This window comes from Glandiceps talaboti, chromosome 17 (assembly GCF_964340395.1).
Source record: "Glandiceps talaboti chromosome 17, keGlaTala1.1, whole genome shotgun sequence".
In the NCBI taxonomy this organism is placed as follows: Eukaryota; Metazoa; Hemichordata; class Enteropneusta; family Spengelidae; genus Glandiceps; species Glandiceps talaboti.
In genome coordinates this window covers 1172212-1195939 of record NC_135565.1, presented here as the reverse complement: position 1 = coordinate 1195939, position 23728 = coordinate 1172212, and the positions used below count along the sequence as shown (strand labels likewise).

General features: G+C 38.2%; 1 protein-coding gene across 1 annotated transcript in view; it reads left to right on the top strand.

Annotated features, from left to right (window-relative positions):
* LOC144448422 (potassium voltage-gated channel protein Shaw-like) overlaps positions 1–21692 on the top strand; it is a 90672-nt gene extending 68980 nt beyond the window's left edge. The window contains exons 3-4 of the mRNA XM_078138666.1: positions 4978–5148; positions 21588–21692. Of these exons, the coding sequence (XP_077994792.1) occupies positions 4978–5148; positions 21588–21676 (260 nt within the window). The 3' untranslated portion in view covers positions 21677–21692. The remainder of the gene's footprint in view (positions 1–4977; positions 5149–21587) is intronic.
* The last annotated feature ends 2036 nt before the right edge of the window (positions 21693–23728 follow it).

Sequence of the window (23728 nt, the reverse complement as noted above, 5' to 3'; positions counted from 1 at the left end):
ATGTCAAGTACATTTCAATTATACTTAAAATATACTCAAGTATACTTAAATTATAAATTGACAATATGAATTTTCAATTTTGTCACAAAACTACGGATGTGACCCTCCCCAAACATTGTAATGCAAAATATGACCCCCCCCCCCAAGAACAGGTTTATAAAATGTGACCCCCCCCCCCCCCAATTCCTTCGGCCCTCCCCCTGTGAATACTGAAGGCTCCCTCAGGGCGGCCCTTTTTTTTCCTGAGGAATTTTCAGGTGGGGCGGGCTGTCTTTTTAATTCTTTGTCCTATTTGTCCTCTCAATCTCTACTTTGTTATTTCTTCCTTATTGGATTCCTCGCGATAGGTCGTCTCCCTTCACTATGGCACTTATTGGATTCCTCGTGAAAGGTCGTCTCCCTTCACTATGGCACTTATTGGATTCCTCGTGATAGGTCGTCTCCCTTCACTATGGCACTTATCGGATTCCTCATGATAGGTCGTCTCCCTTCACTATGGCACTTATTGGATTCCTCACGATAGGTCGTCTCCCTTCACTATGGCACTTATTGGATTCCTCGTGATAGGTCGTCTCCCTTCCCTATGGCACTTATTGGATTCCTCGTGATAGGTCGTCTCCCTTCACTATGGCACTTATTGGATTTCTCGTGATAGGTCGTCTCCCTTCACTATGGCACTTATCGGATTCCTCATGATAGGTCGTCTCCCTTCCCTATGGCACTTATCGGATTCCTCGTGATAGGTCGTCTCCCTTCACTATGGCACTTATCGGATTCCTCGTGATAGGTCGTCTCCCTTCACTATGGCACTTATCGGATTCCTCGTGATAGGTCGTCTCCCTTCACTATGGCACATATTGGATTCCTCGCGATAGGTCGTCTCCCTTCACTATGGCACATATTGGATTCCTCGCGATAGGTCGTCTCCCTTCACTATGGCACATATTGGATTCCTCGCGATAGGTCGTCTCCCTTCACTATGGCACATATTGGATTCCTCGCGATAGGTCGTCTCCCTTCACTATGGCACATATTGGATTCCTCGGGACAGGTCGTCTCCCTTCACTATGGCACATATTGGATTCCTCGCGATAGGTCGTCTCCCTTCACTATGGCACATATTGGATTCCTCGCGATAGGTCGTCTCCCTTCACTATGGCACTTATTGGATTCCTCGTGGTAGGTCGTCTCCCTTCACTATGGCACTTATCGGATTCCTCGTGATAGGTCGTCTCCCTTCACTATGGCACTTATTGGATTCCTCGTGATAGGTCGTCTCCCTTCACTATGGCACTTATCGGATTCCTCGTGATAGGTCGTCTCCCTTCACTATGGCACTTATTGGATTCCTCACGATAGGTCGTCTCCCTTCACTATGGCACTTATCGGATTCCTCGTGATAGGTCATCTCCCTTCACTATGGCACTTATCGGATTCCTCGTGATAGGTCGTCTCCCTTCACTATGGCACTTATTGGATTCCTCGTGAAAGGTCGTCTCCCTTCACTATGGCACTTATCGGATTCCTCGTGATAGGTCGTCTCCCTTCACTATGGCACTTATTGGATTCCTCGTGAAAGGTCGTCTCCCTTCACTATGGTACAATTGACAAACATCCAGTACCACTTTAAACGATGAATAATCATCTTCCTTGGAGATGTCTACCTGTAGTAGTAATGGCATGAGGGTGAGAATGGGGCTCCGAACATGGACAAAGTTCATCCAGGTCGCATGGTAGTTGGGTTTAAAGAGCTGACCAGAGTGTGGTTGTTACGTACAGGTTTGAACCCTTAAAAGTTTGGGTTGAACTGTGTAGGGAAACTTTTGGCGATACATTCTCGGATCGGTAATAGTTGATCCTTCTAGCTGAACGTTTTGAAAACAACTATAGGGTCTCTTCTAGACTGTCGACAGTCGTTCGAGCCTTTTTTGCTACGTTTCATCTTTAGAGTCATCGCCTCGCTCCGTAGCACTGAATACTAATGCGTACTGATAGGAAGTGCGAGTGCCGATCGGCACGAACGACTCACAATTCTGGCCCTTCTCAAAGTATAAGTTGTCCGCGGAGATGTGCAAGACTTGTTTCATCACAATCACATGCATTTTCTGAGCTATCAGTATCACAATTGTCTCCATCACTGCCTAGAACATGCATTACAGAAATGTCACTTTCAGTCTTAGAGTCACTACTATCTGTTTCACTCATACCCATGATATTAGTTTTAATTTCATTTGCAGTCATTTTTTTAGATCTAAATTCTGGTGTTCCTACTACGTGAGTGGATATTATGTCTATTTTTTCTCAGTTTAATTTTCTCTGTTTTGGCGATTTATGCTTATCAAGATATTTATCTAACTCTTTCACTTTCAGTTTTTCAAGAACAACTTCATCCATTCATAGTCATTATATTTCTTCTCTTTTTTTCTGTTGCTTTTCCCAATGTTTGGATCGGACATAGACCCTCCACCAGGAGGGTCTATGGATCGGATGTTTTTTTACTCTCTCCAGGTTTTTCAGATGTTCAGTGTAGTTTTTGACAACACTTATGCTGACAATATATTTCTCTGCAAAACGAGATATAGCAATTTCATCATGTAATTGTTTGAAGCATACATATTTTTTATGTTGGCACTGGGGTTGGAAGTCATCTACAGTTCGGTGTGTGTTTGCGAAAGCACCTAATACTGGAAACAGGTGTTAAACTTATATATCAGTCAAAGTATAACAAGCAAAAATGTTGACAGTTGAATTATTTCAGTTTTTGACTATTCCTTCTAGCAATAAAAATGTTCACATTTATACTTGCACTGTTGACAAGCTGAGCAACACAAACCGGCATTGGAACTAAAGTTGTATTCAATACATATCGAAAAAGTAGAACAGTTGTGAAGTATTTAAAGTATACCCGCATTGCCCAATGGAATATGTTGTTCTTGCCATTGTGCATGAAATGGTTATCTTGTTTTTTTTTAATAATATAATGATTTACCCTAGCCTGTAAAAGTTTATACACAGAAACTTTATAAGTTATTTATGAGTATTTTTTAGACCAACTGAACAAAGGTTTAGAGGTTCAACGGCTATACACATGGCGCTGAAGCTGTGTTTGTGTGTGTGTGTTTTGTAATTGAATGCAGACAGACAGACAGACAGGCAGGCAGGCAGGCAGACAGGCAGGCAGGCAGGCAGGCATACATACATACATACATACATACGTATGTATGTATATGTACATTGTGTATGTATAGTGTGTTTGTGTATGTGTGTAAGTGTATGGGGTGTCATGGAAAAAATCAAGAACTTGCAGGGGGGCATCACTTTTCCAAAGCTTTTGTAGGGGGGGGGCACGAAAAAAATACACAAGGAAAAAGGGAAATCCTCTGGGGTCCCCCTGGAAGTAAAATCTGGACACTCCCTTATTATACCATGTCTTCGCCGGTACTTTCATTTGTTTTACATAGTTGTGTTTTGTAAGTCCCAATGTTATGTAATTGTCTCTTGTATTTGAGACATTTTAATTATAGGACTGAATGTTATGTTAGCAAACTTGGGATAACATCGATTGGTGTCCGATTTTTGAGAATATCTCTCTATTTGATATTGGACTCCATTGTTGGAACAATATGTTTGTTCATGAAGAATTGCTGCTTGTTTTTTGAACTCTTCCTGTTTGCTTTGTGCTCGTTTGTATTTCATATTATTTGCCTGAATGTTGTATTCTGTATATTGCACAGCCACTACCTTTCCTCCAACACCCTTCCTCCATCTTCTATAGCTTCTGCCATGAACGATGCACACTGCTCACTAGCTGACAGGTGGGGCAGCTGTAGACGTAGTCTCTCTGCTAGACCTCGGATGTTCTTCCGATACAATACGACACACGACCGAACATCGCTATCGAGGATGGAACATCCAAGTGCAAGCCCTCATCGAAAGAAAGCCCGAACGTCTAGCAGCAAGACTACTGTAGACGCCATGTTGAATGTCAGATGTTCGCACAATCTTGCCGTCGAGGGCGTTGTTGTTGGGATAACAGAGGGTCGGGCTAGGCTAAATTAAAAGGCCGAGTCTGCTGACAAGCGCTTGTCACCAGAACAATATGCTGCTGACAAGCGTGACCTTTGACACCCATTGTGATGCGTTTTAGCGTCAAGTGTAAAACGTTCTTATTACCCTTGAAATTGACTGCACTTTATCACTTTATCAAACACCATCAGTTTTTAAAACTGTTAATTTACGTGTGATAGCTCCTGTTTTTTCCAACAACCGCGAAGTCCGCCGCGTACACACATGTACACTTCACCGCCTATGCTCCATGGCCATGACCATGGCCGCGTATGTGATGTAGTACTAGTAGTAGTACTACGTGCAACGTGTAAACAGTAAAGGTAATTAATCTAAAACAACTAAAGTTTGTTGCATCAATAACATTCATTATTGTGAAGGACAGGTAAAATGCGTATAGTTTTTGTGATGTTGCGTGGTCTTTTTACTTGTTTTATCCCATGTGCAGTGATGGCCTCAAAGTAATGACATTTGACCTGAACAGCTGACGACAGCTCACCGGCCGCGCAAGTTAAACGCCGAATCGTGAAATAAACATTAAATCTCAAGTACTATTAAAGCTGGGGTGGGAAACTTGAAACTACTACAGGAAAACGACACGGTGACGGTATTACTCCATTCCGGGACTTAATTCTGTCAAAGGTACGGGTCAGTACTAGCGCACATGTTGACGTCGACCAGGCTGTAGTACACGTACACACGTACGCTCGGCGCTTGTCACGAGAACAATATGCTGCTGACAAGAGCTGGTCACCAGACACTCCGAAATTGGCCAAGGGTTTTTTTGGTTTCGGAGCTGAAAATTAGGGTTGGTCGGAAGATGAGAAACAGAAAAAAAGGGCCGCCCTTAGGGACTATAACTCATAGAGAATACAGAATACTAGTAACATATATACATTTTGTATCTTACAGTCAATGGAGAATCGACAGGAATCAGTGTGACGTTTACAGACGAAGTAATAGCAAGTCCCAAACCTAAACCTAAAAAATCACCTAACTCCAAAAGAGGACCGGGTCGCCGGGAGAGTTTTATTCCCAACGGTATTGGGAGACGTGAGAGTTTTCGACCAAATGGTCTTCCAGGTAAAAACAAATATGTTATGTCTACTGTGTAATAGTAATGTCTACTGTGTACTGGTAATGTGTACTGGGTAATAGTAATATGTGCTGGGTAATAGTAATGTCTACTGTGTACTAGTAATGACTACTGTGTACTAGTAATGTGTGCTGGGTAATAGTAATGTCTACTGTGTACTAGTAATGTGTGCTGGGTAATAGTAATGTCTACTGTGCACTAGTAATGTGTGCTGGGTAATAGTAATGTCTACTGTGTACTAGTAATGTCTACTGTGTACTAGTAATGTGTGCTGGGTAATAGTAATGTCTACTGTGTACTAGTAATGACTACTGTGCACTGGTAATGTGTGCTGGGTAATAGTAATGTCTACTGTGTACTGGTAATGTGTGCTGGGTAATAGTAATGTCTATTGTGTACTAGTAATGTGTGCTGGGTAATAGTAATATCTACTGTGTACTGGTAATGTGTGCTGGGTAATAGTAATGTCTATTGTGTACTAGTAATGTGTGCTGGGTAATAGTAATGTCTACTGTGTACTAGTAATGTGTGCTGGGTAATAGTAATGTCTACTGTGTACTAGTAATGTGTGCTGGGTAATAGTAATGTCTACTGTGTACTAGTAATGTGTGCTGGGTAATAGTAATGTCTATTGTGTACTAGTAATGTGTGCTGGGTAATAGTAATGTCTACTGTGTACTAGTAATGTGTGCTGGGTAATAGTAATGTCTACTGTGTACTAGTAATGTGTGCTGGGTAATAGTAATGACTACTGTGTGCTAGTAATGTGTGCTGGGTAATAGTAATGTCTACTGTGTACTAGTAATGAGTGCTGGGTAATAGTAATATGTGCTGGGTAATAGTAATGTGTGCTGGGTAATAGTAATGTCTACTGTGTACTAGTAATGTGTGCTGGGTAATAGTAATGTCTACTGTGTACTGGTAATATGTGCTGGGTAATAGTAATGTGTGCTGGGTAATAGTAATGTCTACTGTGTACTAGTAATGAGTGCTGGGTAATAGTAATATGTGCTGGGTAATAGTAATGTGTGCTGGGTAATAGTAATGTCTACTGTGTACTGGTAATGTCTGCTGAGAACTGGTAATATCTACTGGTACTGGTAATTTCTACTCCTTATTGAAAAGGAAGGGCTTTGTTTTCAATAAGGCCAAAGTAAAAATTGTGTGTTTCCGATAACTGATCCTAGTTTAAGCCGCCAACCCTAAACATTTTTCTTCTTGACCTCCATGCATGTCTGTTTAGTTTCTCCAGTGATGTCTGTACACATTTCATCAAACTATCACAAAAGGAGCAGTCTGACCGACATTTTGTTTCTTTTTGGGTGGAAGCAATATTTTGTTCAAATATGAAAACAATTTAAAAAAATGAAATAAAATAAAATCCCGACTTACCTATTCTATTTTCTGAGGCCATGTTATCAGAAACACATAATTATTTTTAATAATAATAATAATAATAATTATAATAATAGTACATGATAATAATAATTATTGTAATAATCGGGTTTACTCCAATATTAACCACCCTACCTGGGGTAGTTTTGTATGCTGAGTTCAAAAAAGGGGGTCATTTTATGAACATCTGTTGCCATGGTAACCAAAATCACCATAATATGTTAATCATTTGTCCAAAAATTGACATAAAACATTGAAAAAAAAAGATAATACAGTGAAAAAATGTCCTTGTATTAGACATGTATTAGTTAGTGCTACCTGGTGTAACATAAATTGTATAAAATTGGAAAGCTGTTTCCATGGAAACATATGGTAGAGTAAAACATGTTGTGTTGGTTAAACACCTACATATCTGGAAAATAACATGATAAACCTAATCAGGGATCTGCCGACGCCGGTCGGCACCGGTCGCTAGCGTCCGGGACTCAGCCTTGCCGACCACCACTCAAAGGTTGCCGACCACCACCTTCAAGTGTCACCGACCCCACGATCACTTTAATAATTACACATTTATTTTCTGCCCACATGGGCGTATTGATTTAAAAGATAATGAAGTATGAAAATGTCTTTGAGAAAAGAACAATGTAGACGACCATTAATTACAATAATGACAAATACTTGACTATTTATAAAGACGAAGTGTGAATTGACAACAGCTGACGCTGCATGTGTACAGTATGTGTGTGAATTACAGGGCAAACACGATGCTGCAGACTTTCGACTAGCATTCTTCAGCGTCGTCAAAAAAGTATAACAGCCTCATATACCTTTTATAAAGTGTTGACGTTGTGTCCGATCATTAGTTTTCTGTTCAATTTTACTCTGAAAACACTTTTAGTTAGTAGTTTGCCATCGTACATAGCACGACGATGAAAACACGTAATTTCCAAAATGGCGGGTGGTGACGTCACAAACTATCGCGAGGTCTCATGTATCACGAGATTTCGTCTAAACGTGATGGGTATGTGTGGATATACGCAACTTTTTAGAGTTTTGAAACTGCAGTCGTCTTTGGATATTTAGTTTGATTGAAACAACTTTAGCTTTTCAGAAAACTAATCAAAAACTGATTGAAAAAAAATCGATGTGCAAAGACTGAGATTAGAGTTATAAATCAGTAGAGAAAGAAAAGTTGGTTTTATCTTTTTCATTGGCAACTTTGATCATACACCATATACTTTGAGTGTACCATTAATTTATTCATGAATATTAATTATGCAAATTGACATGAATATGACCGGGACTACTCTCAAGCTTGGCAGAACCCTGCCTAATTATAACATAGTTTATTAGCATATTGACCGTCCTATCTTGAGTAGTTTGTTATGCCGAGTTCAAAAATAGATATCATTTTAGGAACATCTGTTGCCATGGTAACCTAAATCACCATATTATGCATTATTAGGCAAAATTTATGTAAAATTCGAAGAAAAATTTTTTTACAAACAAAATCCTTACTTTTGGCATATATGCACTAATGCTATCCATTGTAAGACAGATTATCTAAAATTGGAGAGTGGCTTCCATGGAAACATAAAATACGCTTACTTTACAAATGCCATGTTTTAGTAAAAAAAATTACATCTGACATACACCTACAAACGAATGGGTTTGCTATTAAAATACCAAATAGTTTGTTACTCCAAGTCCTAATAAAATATGCAACTAGTCACAAACTGAGTGGTTGTAAATGCTTGACATGTATGTCAGAAGATCTGGGCCGATTACAAGGTCTAATTACGATCCCAATTTTTTGAAGGGCCGGCCGGGCCAACTACACTACAACATGTCACGCGCAAGGAGGGTGCTACTATATGTCACGTGAATATAAACAACCCGGTGTGCGGGAATGTGAAGAAAATTGCAGGCCTTCGCTAGTTTTCTGTTAAATATTAAATGTATACACTGGCAACTGTTTGCAATAATGACAGAAATTACGATTTAATACAAATTACTCAGCTTTTAAATACAACCCCATCGTGACATATTCTTTTCAGTAACTGTTGTGCTGACATTTACAAACATGTACGTTAACGAAGTCATCAGCTCTACATACCTTTTGCTATGCACAAAATTCAACTTTCCTTTCTTGGCAGTGTAAATCATATACATATATGCATACGTAGTACATAGTCTTCAGTTGAATATATGACATAATCATGGATAAGCAATTAATGTAACGTAGGTCCGGTTTGACAAGACATTGACACCCGATACCAAAACATACATCCAAAGTTGCGTTCAAGGAAACCGTTAGTTGCTTCATGATTAAACACTGTCCGTTTACACAGAGGTTATTTCCACGCAAATATATAGCCGTCACAAAATAATTGAATATTAGGTATCCTGTGCAACTCTGTAGGGTTGCACTCGTGCTGTATATGCTGCTGTTCGAAGCATACGATATGCAGTCCGACATAAACTCACGAGCAAATTCAAATATGGCCGGTTAGTCTTATCACAGTATCGTGTAGTCTGCAGGAAACGTCCTCAATAACAATAAGTAAACATCAGTAAGCGTCTAAAAAAATAAACCACACTTGGTAGAGTTTTTTTTAGTGTATGTTCGTTGAATTTAGCAGTCAGTATTGCCAAAGGAGTCATCACAATACAGATTTTGAGTGAAATTTTGTTGTGGATTTCTCTCATTGATCCACATAATACTGTGGTCTGATTGTTGCATGATGGGAAAGTTTGGACCGGCCGATGAGGGCAGCATTCGAATGACAAACTCAGGTCTGGCACCAGCCCCCCCCCCCCCCTACACACACAAACAAACACACACACACTCACTCACATACTTTTTTAAAAAAAATTCATGTTTTCTGTTTATTATTCATTTTAAGCTTTATAAAGGAAAAATGTCCACATCTTATGATCCCTAAATATATTCTATAAGCTCACACGGATACATTTTATTGAAAGCACCATTCCTCTAAAAAAAAAATTGTGCAGACATTTTTATTATAATGTACTATTAAAACCCCTTAACTTGTAATAATAATAATAATAATAATAATAATAATAATAATAATAATAATAATAATAATAATAAGTTTATTCAGTACTTTGGCCACTGGCCTATGGTACAAAAAAATATAAAGTTACATAAACGGACACTTGAGGTTCACAAGCAATACAATAAGAATAAACCCCAAATCATACCAAAAAAATCAAAAGGAAATTTTGTATGGCTGATACATTACTCGTTAAAATTATCCCGCATTTTCAATGCTGCATATAGAAAGCATGCAACATTTTTCACAGTTGGGATATTGTCAGTATTCATGAGTCTTACAAACTTGTCAAAATGAGGCTGGTTACGATAATACAGAGGAATAAACTTATTAATAATTATTTTTAATTCACCTAGTAAGGAATATAACATTATGTTGTTGTTGTTGTTGTTTGAGTGCAAAATGATTATTAAAGTGGCACAAACTGAGTTTATATATACTTATGTGAAAATATTTGATTTACTCTTCTAGTATAATGTTAACATCAATGCATACCTTCTGTGACATTACAATTTGTGTTCTAGCATTCTTTGAACTGTTCATTGCATAGTAGGGAGTTCCTGTATATTTTTGATAGGTACCTTACACACACAATCCTTGTCAAAAAGCTTAGCATTTGAGGTTTTGTGAGGTACCTTACACACACAATCCTTGTCAAAAAGCTTAGCATTTGAGGTTTTGTGAGGTACCTTACACACACAATCCTTGTCAAAAAGTTTAGCATTTGAGGTTTTGTGCAACAATTTACTCTAAAACAGGAGATATCAAAGGTTGCGTGTCGATAAACCGTAATTTGGTGTGGTTTCGAAAGCTGTCGCGCACCTAGACGTTGTCTTGTCGCCTCAGAATAGCACTTCTCATGTTTTAGAATAAATTGTTGCATAAACCTCTCGAATACTAAGAATTAATTAAAGGGAATTAGACTATGTTTAGTCTTGGTTCTTATACAGTATCATTACCCATTTACACCACCACTCACTAGTCTAGTTCCTATACAGTATCATTACCTATTTACACCACCACTCACTAGTCTAGTTCCTATACAGTATCATTACCCATTTACACCACCACTCACTAGTCTAGTTCCTATACAGTATCATTACCCATTTACACCACCACTCACTAGTCTAGTTCCTATACAGTATCATTATCCATTTACACCACCACTCACTAGTCTAGTTCCTATACAGTATCATTACCCATTTACACCACCACTCACTAGTCTAGTTCCTATACAGTATCATTACCCATTTACACCACCACTCGCATAGTCTAGTTCCTATACAGTATCGTTATCATTTACACCACCACTCGCATAGTCTAGTTCCTATACAGTATCGTTATCATTTACACCACCACTCACATAGTCTAGTTCCTATACAGTATCATTACCATTTACACCACCACTCGCATAGTCTAGTTCCTATACAGTATCATTACCATTTACACCTCCACTCACTCTAGTTCCAATACAGTATCATTACCATTTACACCTCCACTAACATAGTCTAGTTCCTATATACAGTATCATTACCATTTATACCTCCACTCACATACTCTAGTTCCAATACAGTATCATTACCATTTACACCTCCACTCACATAGTCTAGTTCCTATATACAGTATCATTACCATTTATACCTCCAGTCACATAGTCTAGTTCCAATACAGTATCGTTACCATTTACACCTCCACTCACATAGTCTAGTTCCAATACAGTATCGTTACCATTTACATCTCCACTTATATAGTCTAGTTCCAATACAGTATCGTTACCATTTACATCTCCAGTCACATAGTCTAGTTCCTATACAGTATCGTTACCATTTATACCTCCAGTCACATAGTCTAGTTCCTATACAGTATCGTTACCATTTACACCTCCAGTCACATAGTCTAGTTCCAATACAGTATCGTTACCATTTACATCTCCAGTCACATAGTCTAGTTCCAATACAGTATCGTTACCATTTACACCTCCAGTCACATAGTCTAGTTCCAATACAGTATCGTTACCATTTACATCTCCAGTCACATAGTCTAGTTCCAATACAGTGTCGTTACCATTTACACCACCACTTACATACTCTAGTTCCTATACAGTATCGTTACCATTTACACCTCCACTCACAGTCTAGTTCCTATACAGTATCATTACCATTTACACCTCCACTCACAGTCTAGTTCCTATACAGTATCATTACCATTTACATCTCCAGTCACAATTAGTCTAGTTCCTATACAGTATCATTACCATTTACACCTCCACTCACTAGTCTAGTTCCTATACAGTATCATTACCATTTACACCTCCACTCACTCTAGTTCCAATACAGTATCGTTACCATTTACATCTCCAGTCACCTCCTTTAGCGACCACGTTGGCATCCAGACTAGAATATAATGTATGTGTGTCTCAAAACCCAAATGCTCTTTCGAAAACTTTCACGCCTTGAATGATAAATTAACTTTATGTCATATACAGTGCTCTGTTCCGGGTATTATTTTAATGTGTTTACCATCATGTGGCATCCATCGTTGTGGTGTGACCGCTACAATTTGTATTATGGTTTACGTTGATACACACACACACACACACACACACACACACACACACACACACACACACACACATATATATATATATATATATATATATATATATATATATACATATATACATATACATATACATATAGATATATATATATATGTGTGTGTGTGTGTGTGTGTGTGTGTGTGTGAAATGCATAAGGGAGCCGTCAATATTTATGGCCCGGGGGGGGGGGGGGGTCGGAGGAATCTAAGGGGGTCACTTAAAAATTGGAGATGGAGGGGGGGGGGGGGGGCTACTCAAAAATGAGAGAAAGGTAGGGGGTGGGGGGCTACTCAAAAATTTGTTCACAAAACTTCCGTACACGAAAATGGTGAGTAAACTGTAACACCAAATACAATTTTATTGTCAAAATTTCTGATAAATGAAAAATATGGTATAGAAAATACACAAATTGTCAAAATTTCTGATTATTGAAAATTATATTCCAGTGAAGTTTGTGACGTCATCCCTCAACATTATTTCTGATAATGTACACTATTATTGCAGATGACATACATCGGCACCAAAACCCTGTGTAAATTTAATTCAATTTTACTTTTCACCATCTGCAAATTCACTGGTATTGGCAAAACTGTAAAATAATAACAATAATGCACGCCCTGCCAATCCATCATGGACTCAAGCAAACTTTGCACTCCATAATGTACTTGGCTGTCGCCTCACACAATTATGTCATGCAAAGGTTGCTTTTGCCCAGTATCGGCTGGCAGGGTGTGCATTATTGTCTAAATATATAGAAAATGCAATCCCTGAATCACAGTTTTGTAGGATGTCATCTGGCCTGATAGAATTGTTGCAGTACATGTACTGGCATAATATCTCACAGAAATGAGAAAACACTGCTATTGCGGATTCCCTTAACCCTTTCTGTACTGGAGAAGAATATGAAACAATACGGATAATCGATTTGTAAATGTAGTAATACTACATCATCAGGAAGTAATATTTCTCAATCTAAAATCAAGTTGATATATGGAAAAAAAACTTGCAGACTAACAAGAAATTTTGCCTTAAAAAAATGGCGGGAGAGTTTTTAGTACTGAAAGGGTTAATAGCCGACAGATTAAATTAAGTACCAAGTGATAGACAACTTTGTTTGCTGTGTATAAGAGTCTAGTTGCTAATATTAGTATTATGACAAGACCATGGTAACTGTGGTATACATGTACAGGGTACATTGTTTCAAATTGTTATAAGGCTCAAAAACAAAGCACAAGACAGTGTCAGTGTTTTATAAGGAGTAAAATAAAAGGAGACATGTCTGAAACTCGTGTGTAAGATACAATAATGAGAAATGGCATGAAATGGCATGAGACAGCTATAGGAAATTTAACCATATGTTTATAGCTGTTACATACTGGGAAGCAGTTGATATTGAATCAGTTTCTGAAAGATTTGCCTTTTTAAATACCTTGAAAAAAATGGATGAGGCAATACAGCAAACTTATGCCAAACAAGTGTTTGTCTACACTGTTTAGGTGAAACTAGTTAACTGCATCAAAACATATGCAGTTGACTGAATTGGAGTACCAAGATTGTCAGCTCAAATACTATAGTGTATCTAAAATGTTAATCCCTGTCTGTTTTTGAAATCTCCTGAGTGTACTGTAAAAACAATACATCCCAGCTTTCCATTTTTTTAAATCATTCACTTTAAACTTCTGTAAATACCTCTTTACCATATTTCTTTTTATATATGAACATAACATCTGAATATAAATTATGAGAAATACATAAATGTAACTTTTATAAATAACAAGTGATATATATATGAAACATTTTAAACATATATTTCCCTGAATGGAAAACTTTAACAACTGAGAGTCAACGAGTTAGAAAAATATTTAGATCATCATCATCTAAGTAAAAAAGGAAAGAAAGATGATAAAATCAAAGCAATCATGGCAGACTGTCTCAGGAAATCAAATGTGGATACCTCAATGTTAAAAAAAGTTACTTTATCAACTGAAAGTGAAACAGATGACAATAGTGATGATGATGATGTTGTGATCCATGAACTTGATGGTACATGTAGTGACAGTGAACATGAACAAAGTAACATTATGAGTCAAATCTCAACAGAGTCAGTGGTTGTAACAAGAGGTGGTAGGAGGGCTGGTTCCTGGTACACATGACACTTTAAAATTAATGGCCACCATGTCACCATTTTGTAAGTAACTCAGTATCTCAATACATATTTTGCAGTAACTAACCAAGTGCACATCTCCTCAATATCTTGTTATCACCACATGTATAGTACAAGTGATGAATGCCTGTAGTTCATATACCACACATGTACAGAACAATTCCTCCGACCCCCCCCCAGGCCATAAATAATGACAGCTCCCTAAGGAACTTGTGAGACAGTCCAAATCAATAAATGCAATCCGACCAGGGGCATGAGACAACAATTCTGGTGATCTGAATATAATAATGGCATACAGGTAATAAAGGCCCAAGTTAGATGAGTCACATTTACATACTTACTTCTTTATTTTAATTTTATTTTAATAAACTCATTATACGCGTCTACACATATTTGTTATTTTGGGTATAAGGCCAGAAATGATTATATGTATGTATGTATGTATGTATGTATGTATGTATGTATGTATGTACTTGTACACTTTCTGGTCTTTTAAAAAATGAAACATTTTTAATAATCGCAGAAAAAGTTTATATAAATATGTTAGACTCCAAAAAAGAATAAAGGAAAAGAAAGTATAGTGATAGATTTAGTCTGTAATGCTTTATCTGTTACCAACATTAATGGAACATGATCATGGTGCAAAATCGACGCACTGCTTGCCGTGCTCGAGCTCAAATGCATTCCTAGTAATACAGAGGGGTAGGACGCGGCATCGAATAAACCAATCAGGACGCTTCAAATCGAACATGTGATCCATGAATTTTCTCTCGAAACTTGATAGCACCTGCTGCCCTCTTGTGGTGAGATATATATTTCGCATGTTGCAGTACATTGTCATGATTGTGGAGTTTGCGGGACAATAAAGCAGATTGCCGAAACAGCATATTATTGGAAATGAAGCTCCGAAACGTCGCGTCTTTTGCGAGGGAAATAAACAACAACACAATTGATAGTTACGGTAGGCTCGAACACACAGTCGATTCCGGTCTATATTATTTTCATAAAATTACGTAAATATAATCAGTTGTCTTCATATCTGTGTCTCTTCAAAATATACACTTTGAATGTAGGAGAAAACGTAACAACATCATTTGACTGAGTAAACAAATATTCGTAAGTTTGCCCGAAACAGAAAGCGTCCGTTGAACGAGGGCGATGTGGTTTCGCGCATACGACGAAAAAGAACACTAAAGTGTCCTACCCCTTAATTCTTTTTTAGCAATTGAGCAAATTGAGCAAATGCTGAACTCGTGGAGGTTGAAATTTAAAATTCCAGTACTTTCATGGACGTTTGCCAAGATTCGAATCATTCAGCTCGCAATCACGCGACAAGACAGAGAAGTAAATTCTACGGCCGATGGGGGCGCTATTCAATCGGTACACTCCTGGCGCAGCGTCCGATCCCGTACCTCATTAGAGAGGTTTAGATACACGTTAGAACGCGTACGCCTACGGGAGCGTTATCGTGCAGGCGTACTGGTAATGACGCGTACAAAATTGTGTTTAGTTATGCGTTCCATAATTACAAGTAATGTTATGCAGTGGAATGTGAACGCGCGCGTTGACATCTTCAGTCCAGCCAGACACATGCCTTTGATTTCTAAATTTGTCCGTACTTTAGCCATTTTTCCTGCAACTACCCAAACCAAAAACCAAAAAATTAGTTTAAAGTTATGCTTCCGAACTTTGATATAAAAAATACGACATTTAATATAAGAAAATGACAAAAACTCAACACGTATTTACAGTTACGTATAGACCACCATTTTGACGGAGCGTCGCTTGATACAGAACGCCTGAGTTGCTTCGAATCAAGTGACTATGACGCTACACGTATAGAACACACGTAAATACGCGCATCTAAACCTCTCTATTCTATTTATATTCCAGCGCGATTCGAGTTGAATATATGTAATTCTCTGTGTATTATAATTAGATATTAATTATCGATACAAGATACTGAAATAATACAGACATTTGCAAAACAGTAAAGAAACTGCATGGAGTGCTAAGAAAAGTAACCAACCAAAACATTGGGCAAATTTTCGCAAGATTCGCAATAGGCTGAAAAATATGTTGACGACAAAGGGACCGGTCAGTTTCTTCGGCCTGGGGGGGGGGGGTCCGGTGGATTGGGAGGGGGGTCACTCTGTTTTTGAAATTGGCAGTAGGGGGGGGGGGTCATGCTGTTTTCAGAATTGTGGATAGGGGGGGGGGGGGTCATCGTGTTTTGGATTGTGATGGAAGAAAAAAATCCTTTTTCTACAATGGCATATAGCCTTGTCTGAAATGTGGTACATGTCAATATTTGTTCTTCTCCCTGTTTCTTACATGAATTCTTTAATATTACTTATTAGTTCAAGCATAACTATAAATATACATATACATGTATTACCTAGCTACCACACCACATGGACCCCCACATGAGGTGGACATATCCCTGTCTCAAGTTCTTCCCCTCTTACTGTCAAGATGCTATCAAAGTATATTTCAAAAGTATTTCAACCCTGTGTAGTTGCTTTTTACATGTTGATGCTGTCTTGTAAAGCTTGGAAATTATTGTCTGAAAGGGTCTGAATAGTCTCAAAATTGACTTTTCAGAGTAAAAAACCTCCAGGACTTCTAGGGGGAGACCCTAGGACCCCCCCCCCCCCCACTACATGAGGTGTACACATCCCAGTCTCAAGCTCTCCCCACCTCTTACTGTCAAGATGCTATCAAACTTAATATTTCAAAAAAGAATTTCTTTTTACATGTTGTTGCTGTCTTGTAAAGCTTGGAAATTATTGTCTGAAAAATAAGGGCCTGAATAGTCTCAAAATTGACTTTTCAGAGTAAAAAACCTCCAGGGCTTCTAGGGGAAGACCCCCTAGGACCCCCATAAGACATATACATTTTCCCTGCCCAAGCTTTCCTATACCTTTCACTGTCAAGATGCTATTAAACTCCTTTTGGAATATATTTACCTTGTGTAGTCAATAATTATAATTATGATAGTGTTAACCCGGGATCTTATAAAGTAGATGCAAGACAGTCAAGCAGTCCACACTGAGTCATGATCAAAAAATACCTGTCATGTGAATATTATATATATGGGGGGGGGGGGTATTATGTTTTAGAATTAAGTGATAGGGGGGGGGGTCAGCCTGTTTTTGGTTTTACAGATAGGGGGGGTCAATGACTTTTTGTCGGCCCAATTTAAGATTCCACCGCACCCCCCCCCCCCCAGGCTGAAGAAACTGACCGGTCCCTAAATATCAACAGTATAATCGATAATTTTGGAACCACAATTATTGACAACCCAAAACGTTTCTGGTCATTTATCAGGTCAAAAATACGCTCTAAAAGTCTCCCAAGTGTGACCATAAGCCGGCATGGCTCTGCCAGTATGGCTAAAGACAAGGCCAACCTCTTAAACAATTACTTCTACTCTGTTTTTACTAAGCCACAGATCAATTTCAATCTACCAAACATCCCAATTACTGAACACGAAAGTCTCGGCAATATCCGGGTTACCGAAGACGAAGTATTCAAAATTTTGAATAACCTTGACGTCTACAAGGCTATGGGTCGAGAAGGTATAGCCCCAATTGTTCTCAAACACTGCGCTAGACAAATAGCTAAACCGTTATGTTTTATTTTCAATCTTTCAATCAGTAAGGGGACCCTACCCGATGACTGGCTGTCAGCTAACGTAGTTCCTGTCCATAAAAAATCTGACAAACAATGTGTAGAGAATTACACGCCTGTCTCTTTACTTTGTGTCTGCAGTAAAGTAATGGAAAGGGCAATTTTCAACATCGTTTTTCCAAAGATAAGGTCTCAACTATATCATTTGCACCACGGTTTCGTGAAAGTTCGTTCCTCGGTTACCCAACTCTTGCAAATTTTTCATGACATTGGCACCGCTGTGGACCAAGCTGGTCAAGTCAATATGATTAACCTTGATTTTTCAAAGGCGTTCGACAGTGTCATAAATTACTTATTCATAAATTGTGTGCGGGATCCATTCGGAGTTGTTAATTTAGTTTCAGTCATATCTGACAGGAAGAAAGCAAAGTCGATGGACTCAACTCCGACTGGCTTCCTGTTATTTCCGGAGTTCCCCAAGGGTCAATATTAGGCCCACTTCTATTCCAAGACATTAATTCTTTGATTGAGTGGAGTAAATCTTGGGATCTCAACTTTCACTCCTCAAAGTGTCAAACTATCACAATATCACGTCGAAAACAGCTAATTCACTATGACTATAACAAGAATGGTACCATACGTCGTACTAATTATATCAAAGATTTAGGAGTTGTCATTTCTTTCACTCTGTTCTGGAACAACCACATCAATAGAATCGTTAGTAATTCAAACAGTAAATTAGGCATGATTAAGCCATAGACCCCCCAACCACAAAATCTTTTGTAGTAACCGTGATAAAGTCAAGTTTATAAGGAATATTTCGAACGGGCCGTTCGTGTACATCTTCATACATGGACGTTTTAACTCGTACATGATGAAAAGGTCATCAGGATAGCTTCAAACTTTACGAAATGATTGATTTGGACAATATCTAAGCTCTGTAGGCTCTGCGACCTCTGTGACAGAGGGACCTCTGTCTGAGAAGTCAACTCTACCTGCCGAGCGGCGCAGCCGCGAGAAGAGCTGGACTTGTCCCGAGTCTGGCCGGGAGCGTTTGGTTAAAAATACCCGCCAATGAAACTAGTGAATCGACAGATTGTTCAAACATACTAGCTACTGAATATTCTATATCCAGGAGGAGTCTGTTATAAATAGCAACTAATCATGTGTTGAGGATTTAATTACTTCATCAGTGAATGACAATGTCACTCATTGTTCATTGCATAATGCCAAGAAGTATATTGTTTTTGTAGTCTCGTAATCTGTGGAATATTGGAATATATATTTCGAAATGTAAACAGGATATCAAAAGTGAACTATATATTTCAATCACAGCTATTGTAGTACATCGATGATTCTGTTGCAGTCCTATTTCGCAACAATTAATGTTTTCTGAAAGATTGTAGATGCAAAACGGAGCAAAACATTTGATTATCTAGACGGGTATACTTTGATGTTTACGCTAACGGCAAACTTTTATTTTCAATTCGTACTAAGGGAGCCTTCAATATTTACAAGGGGGCGGAGGAATGGGGGGGAGTCACATTTTACAAACCTGTTCTTGGGAGAGGGTCATATTTTGCATTACAATGTTTGGGGGAGGGTCACATTTTACAATCCGTAGTTTTGTGACCAAATGGAAGATTCAATTATTGTCAATTTGTTTTGTGTGTTTTGAGATGTAAAAGTGAGATGAGCACTCAATATTTATTTTTACGAGTACTTTACATGCCAAAATACAAAAATAAAAATACATATATTGTAAGAAAATCGTTTTATAAAACGATGCATTTTGTTGAGTGTGCCATCTCACCTTATCCCTCACACTGTCCGTGAATGTTGTTGTTAAAATATGATGGTGATGATGATGATACTAACTAGACTGTGCATGATTATAAGAGAAAGGTAACTAGCCAGTCTTTTACTGTTTGTCACTTTATATGTAGAAATATTGCTTTCTAATACAGAGTCAAAATCATTTAATTTGTATGTATACATATAATGGAAATATTGATTAACTTTCAGTATATGCAATTGTCATGGGGAGGGTCATGTTTTACAAAATGGGACAAAGGGGGAGGGTCACCTTTTACAAATGGAGAAAGGGGAGAGGGTCATCTTTTACTTAACAGGCCATGTATGATTTCCGCCCCCCCCCCCTTGCAATAAGCTTACTGAAGGATCCCTAACATAAAAAGAAAATCTACTTTTACCTCTTTGTAGACAGTGGATATTTTGAGAATGTGTTACAGTATTGTTCGACAACGTGTTACAATCAGTCACTTGTAAGCCAATATTGTATTCACGGATAGTCATGATACAAATTAATGGTATTATTGGGTATTTTCGAATACGCAAAGAAATACCGTCGACGCGTCACTAATGTCTGCTACCGTAAACGATACGGGAGCAGACACCGGTGACCATGGTGACAGTATTTTTTTAAAAAAATATTCGACTGTAGTCACAATGAAGGCCACGATTTATCAGGAATACCGTGGCTATGTTTGAAATATGAATGACAACGTGCGTTGTTTAACAATTTTGACAGGTAGAACATGAACTTGCATCGTCGTAATTGTGTAACACTATGAAATGTACCAGTCCGGTTGATCTTGTCTTCATATACAGCAAGTTATAAAACAAAGTATTGCAGATTGGGATCGGATTCACCACATTCCCGGCAACATCTCTAACGTTGTCGAAAAAAACCCTGAGTCTTTTGGCCCTGTTCCCCAGTCGACTTGATGGGGATAATAGTCGGCTATATTTTATGTGGTCACCATATACTTTAACCGATGTTTTTGTTACCCTAGACATCGTAGCTTTCAGGAGTCAGACAACAAATATTACCACCATCACCACTGTGCGTAGGCTACTCAGCTACTCAGTACACGTGTCTTTGTTATGATCGCAGGACTGTGTTAAGATGTTATTTGCATACTTTGGCCAACCCACATAATGACGACATCACATTCCTTTCCAAACTCTTCCAGTCAGACTCGGGACAAGTCCCTCTCTTCTCGCTATGTTGATATGGTCTAATGGCTCATACTAATCACTTTTGTAAACGTCACATCACTACACAAATGCTTACCAACATTAAGGCAGTCTGGGGGCAACTTTGTAACAAGTGTCATTAGTTATAATTATTTTATTGTGAATACAGAACATGGAACATAGGTCGCAAAACAAAGAATATAGAACGTAGAACATAGAACGCAGAACATAGAATGTTGAACACAGAACGCAGAACTCAGAACGCTGAACTCAGAACTCCGAACGTAGAAGTCAGAACTCAGAACGTAGAACGCAGAACTCAGAACTCAGAACGTAGAAGTCAGAACTCAGAACGTAGAACATATAACATAGAATGCAGAACTCAGAACGTAGAACATAGAACATAGAACGCAGAACTCAGAACGTAGAACTCAGAACTTGAACATAGAACTCAGAACTCAGAATGTAGAACTCAGAACATAGAATTCAGAACGTGGTTTAACCCGTCCCATTATACTGTATTCTAATGGCACTGTTATAAATATTCTTTCACATCAGGACGAAGTAAATCACTGCACGGACCGAGTAAAGGGCCGCCTCCTCGAAGACGTTCCCTTCTACCGTCCATGACAGAAGTCGATGTGTAGTTAATAACAACCTCCAATATATATATATATATATATATATATATATATATATATATATATATATATATATATATATATATATATATATATATATATATATATATATATATGGTTACACTACAACACCTACAGAAGTATACAACAGTCTACAACATCTACCCTACCGTACAGCTCTGTCTACAAGCGTCTATAACCCTACTGGGGCACCACTGTGACAACAGAAGTCTACACGCATCTACTGTACCGTACCACTGTGACAACAGGAGTCTATAACCTTACCATACCACTGTGATAATATAGTATATAGCTCTATCATACCACTGTGACAATCTGTTAGCCAATCCCATCTCCACTAGTACATCCAGACTGTGACAATTCGAGTCTATAACTTTACCGTACAACTAAAGTGACAGTCACATGAAATAGCACTTGCGTGGCAAAACACTGCAGCTGACGGACAACAGTCAGTTGGTCGTTCATGGACCGGTCGGTACTAACAAAGGTACAGGCCAGGTACAGGCCAGGCCAGGTCAGGTCAGGTATCAACTGAATATATATTTTGGGGATTCACATTAACATCCAAAGAATCCGTCATTATATTTGGTGTAGATTTTCGATTAGTTGTCAGGTTATTCTTTCTCAGCAATTCACCATCACTTATCATTGTTTTCAAAATTGGCAGGCAATTAGTGTCTTCTGTTCTGTGCATTACATTTTTCATATAGATTTCATACTCATTCTTGTACGTACTGGGTGCATTCAAGAGTAAAAACGTTTTGCCAACTGTAGGCACTTTTAAAATGTTGCACATGAAAACAAAAAAGATGGCAGACACTCATATGGGGAAAGTAGTCGCATTTCATTCAGTTTCAGTATTAATTGATAACACATGACGATTTGTACAACTAAAATATACCATTGCAATATGATTAGGACAATAATGTACGAAAATGGCTTGGCTAAATGAAGTGACAATTGCTTATTTAAGAACAAAACATCTTGGGGATATTAGTCCAAGTGCATCATCCCTGAAGATAAATAATGATCTAGCAGGTTTCATGACTGGAAATCTGTCACCCTAACTCAGAGGATAGTAAACCTTTGGAAGTTTTAAAAAATTGATAAAATTGATAGAATTAATATATGCCATCGATATGTACCTTTGTGTATGTCATGTTTACATAAACACGTTCCAGATGAAAAGGTCAAAGGTTATTCAGTGGCTGATATAACATGTATAGTAATAGACGTTAGAAACATTGTGTGTAATAGTAAGAAGATTTCAAAGTTAGCCTTATATTCAATCTGTTTTATGTGAATGTTCAAAATTGTGCTTCAATATATATTGATACATATATGTATAGTCGGTTACCCAGACTCATGCCATTGAGGACTCCACTACCACCAGGGGGATGGGGGGCCTTCAATGGCATGAGTCTGGGTAACCAAAACTAACATATATGTTGCACCAAGGTCAATGAAAGTTAGCGCAACAAATCAGGTCAGGTGATGTACTTTGTAATTGTGGATTTCCATCATTGGGCACGCATCTACCATTTATGCTCACTTCTTTTGTATGCAATGTAACAAATAGGCTTTGATTTCTACTTGTCTACTACACACTCTATGACACATCTAAATGCACATGCTCATGTAAGCGGTACTTAAAATTGGTAATGAATGGCTGTCAAGAGAGACAGCATTTGAGCGAGTCGTGGTATTTATCATAGACAATGTCAACATATTTTGAGTACTTACATTGTTGAATTAGCATTTATAAATGAGAAGGTGAAATTTGCCATGAAAACAAATAAATATTGCAAATGAAAACAGATGATGGATCTTTGGATCAGAGCGTGAATGTGAATAAAAAAAAATGTGCCGTCTTTACCTGACCTGTTTTGTACCAAGCGTTCATGGACACTAGTCTTGGTTACCCAGACTCTCACTGCTGGGGCTCTTCTACAAGACCACCCAGCAGCAAGAGTCTGGATAACTGAGACTATCACATAACTACATGTACTATGATATCCAAACTGCATAGATGTATTG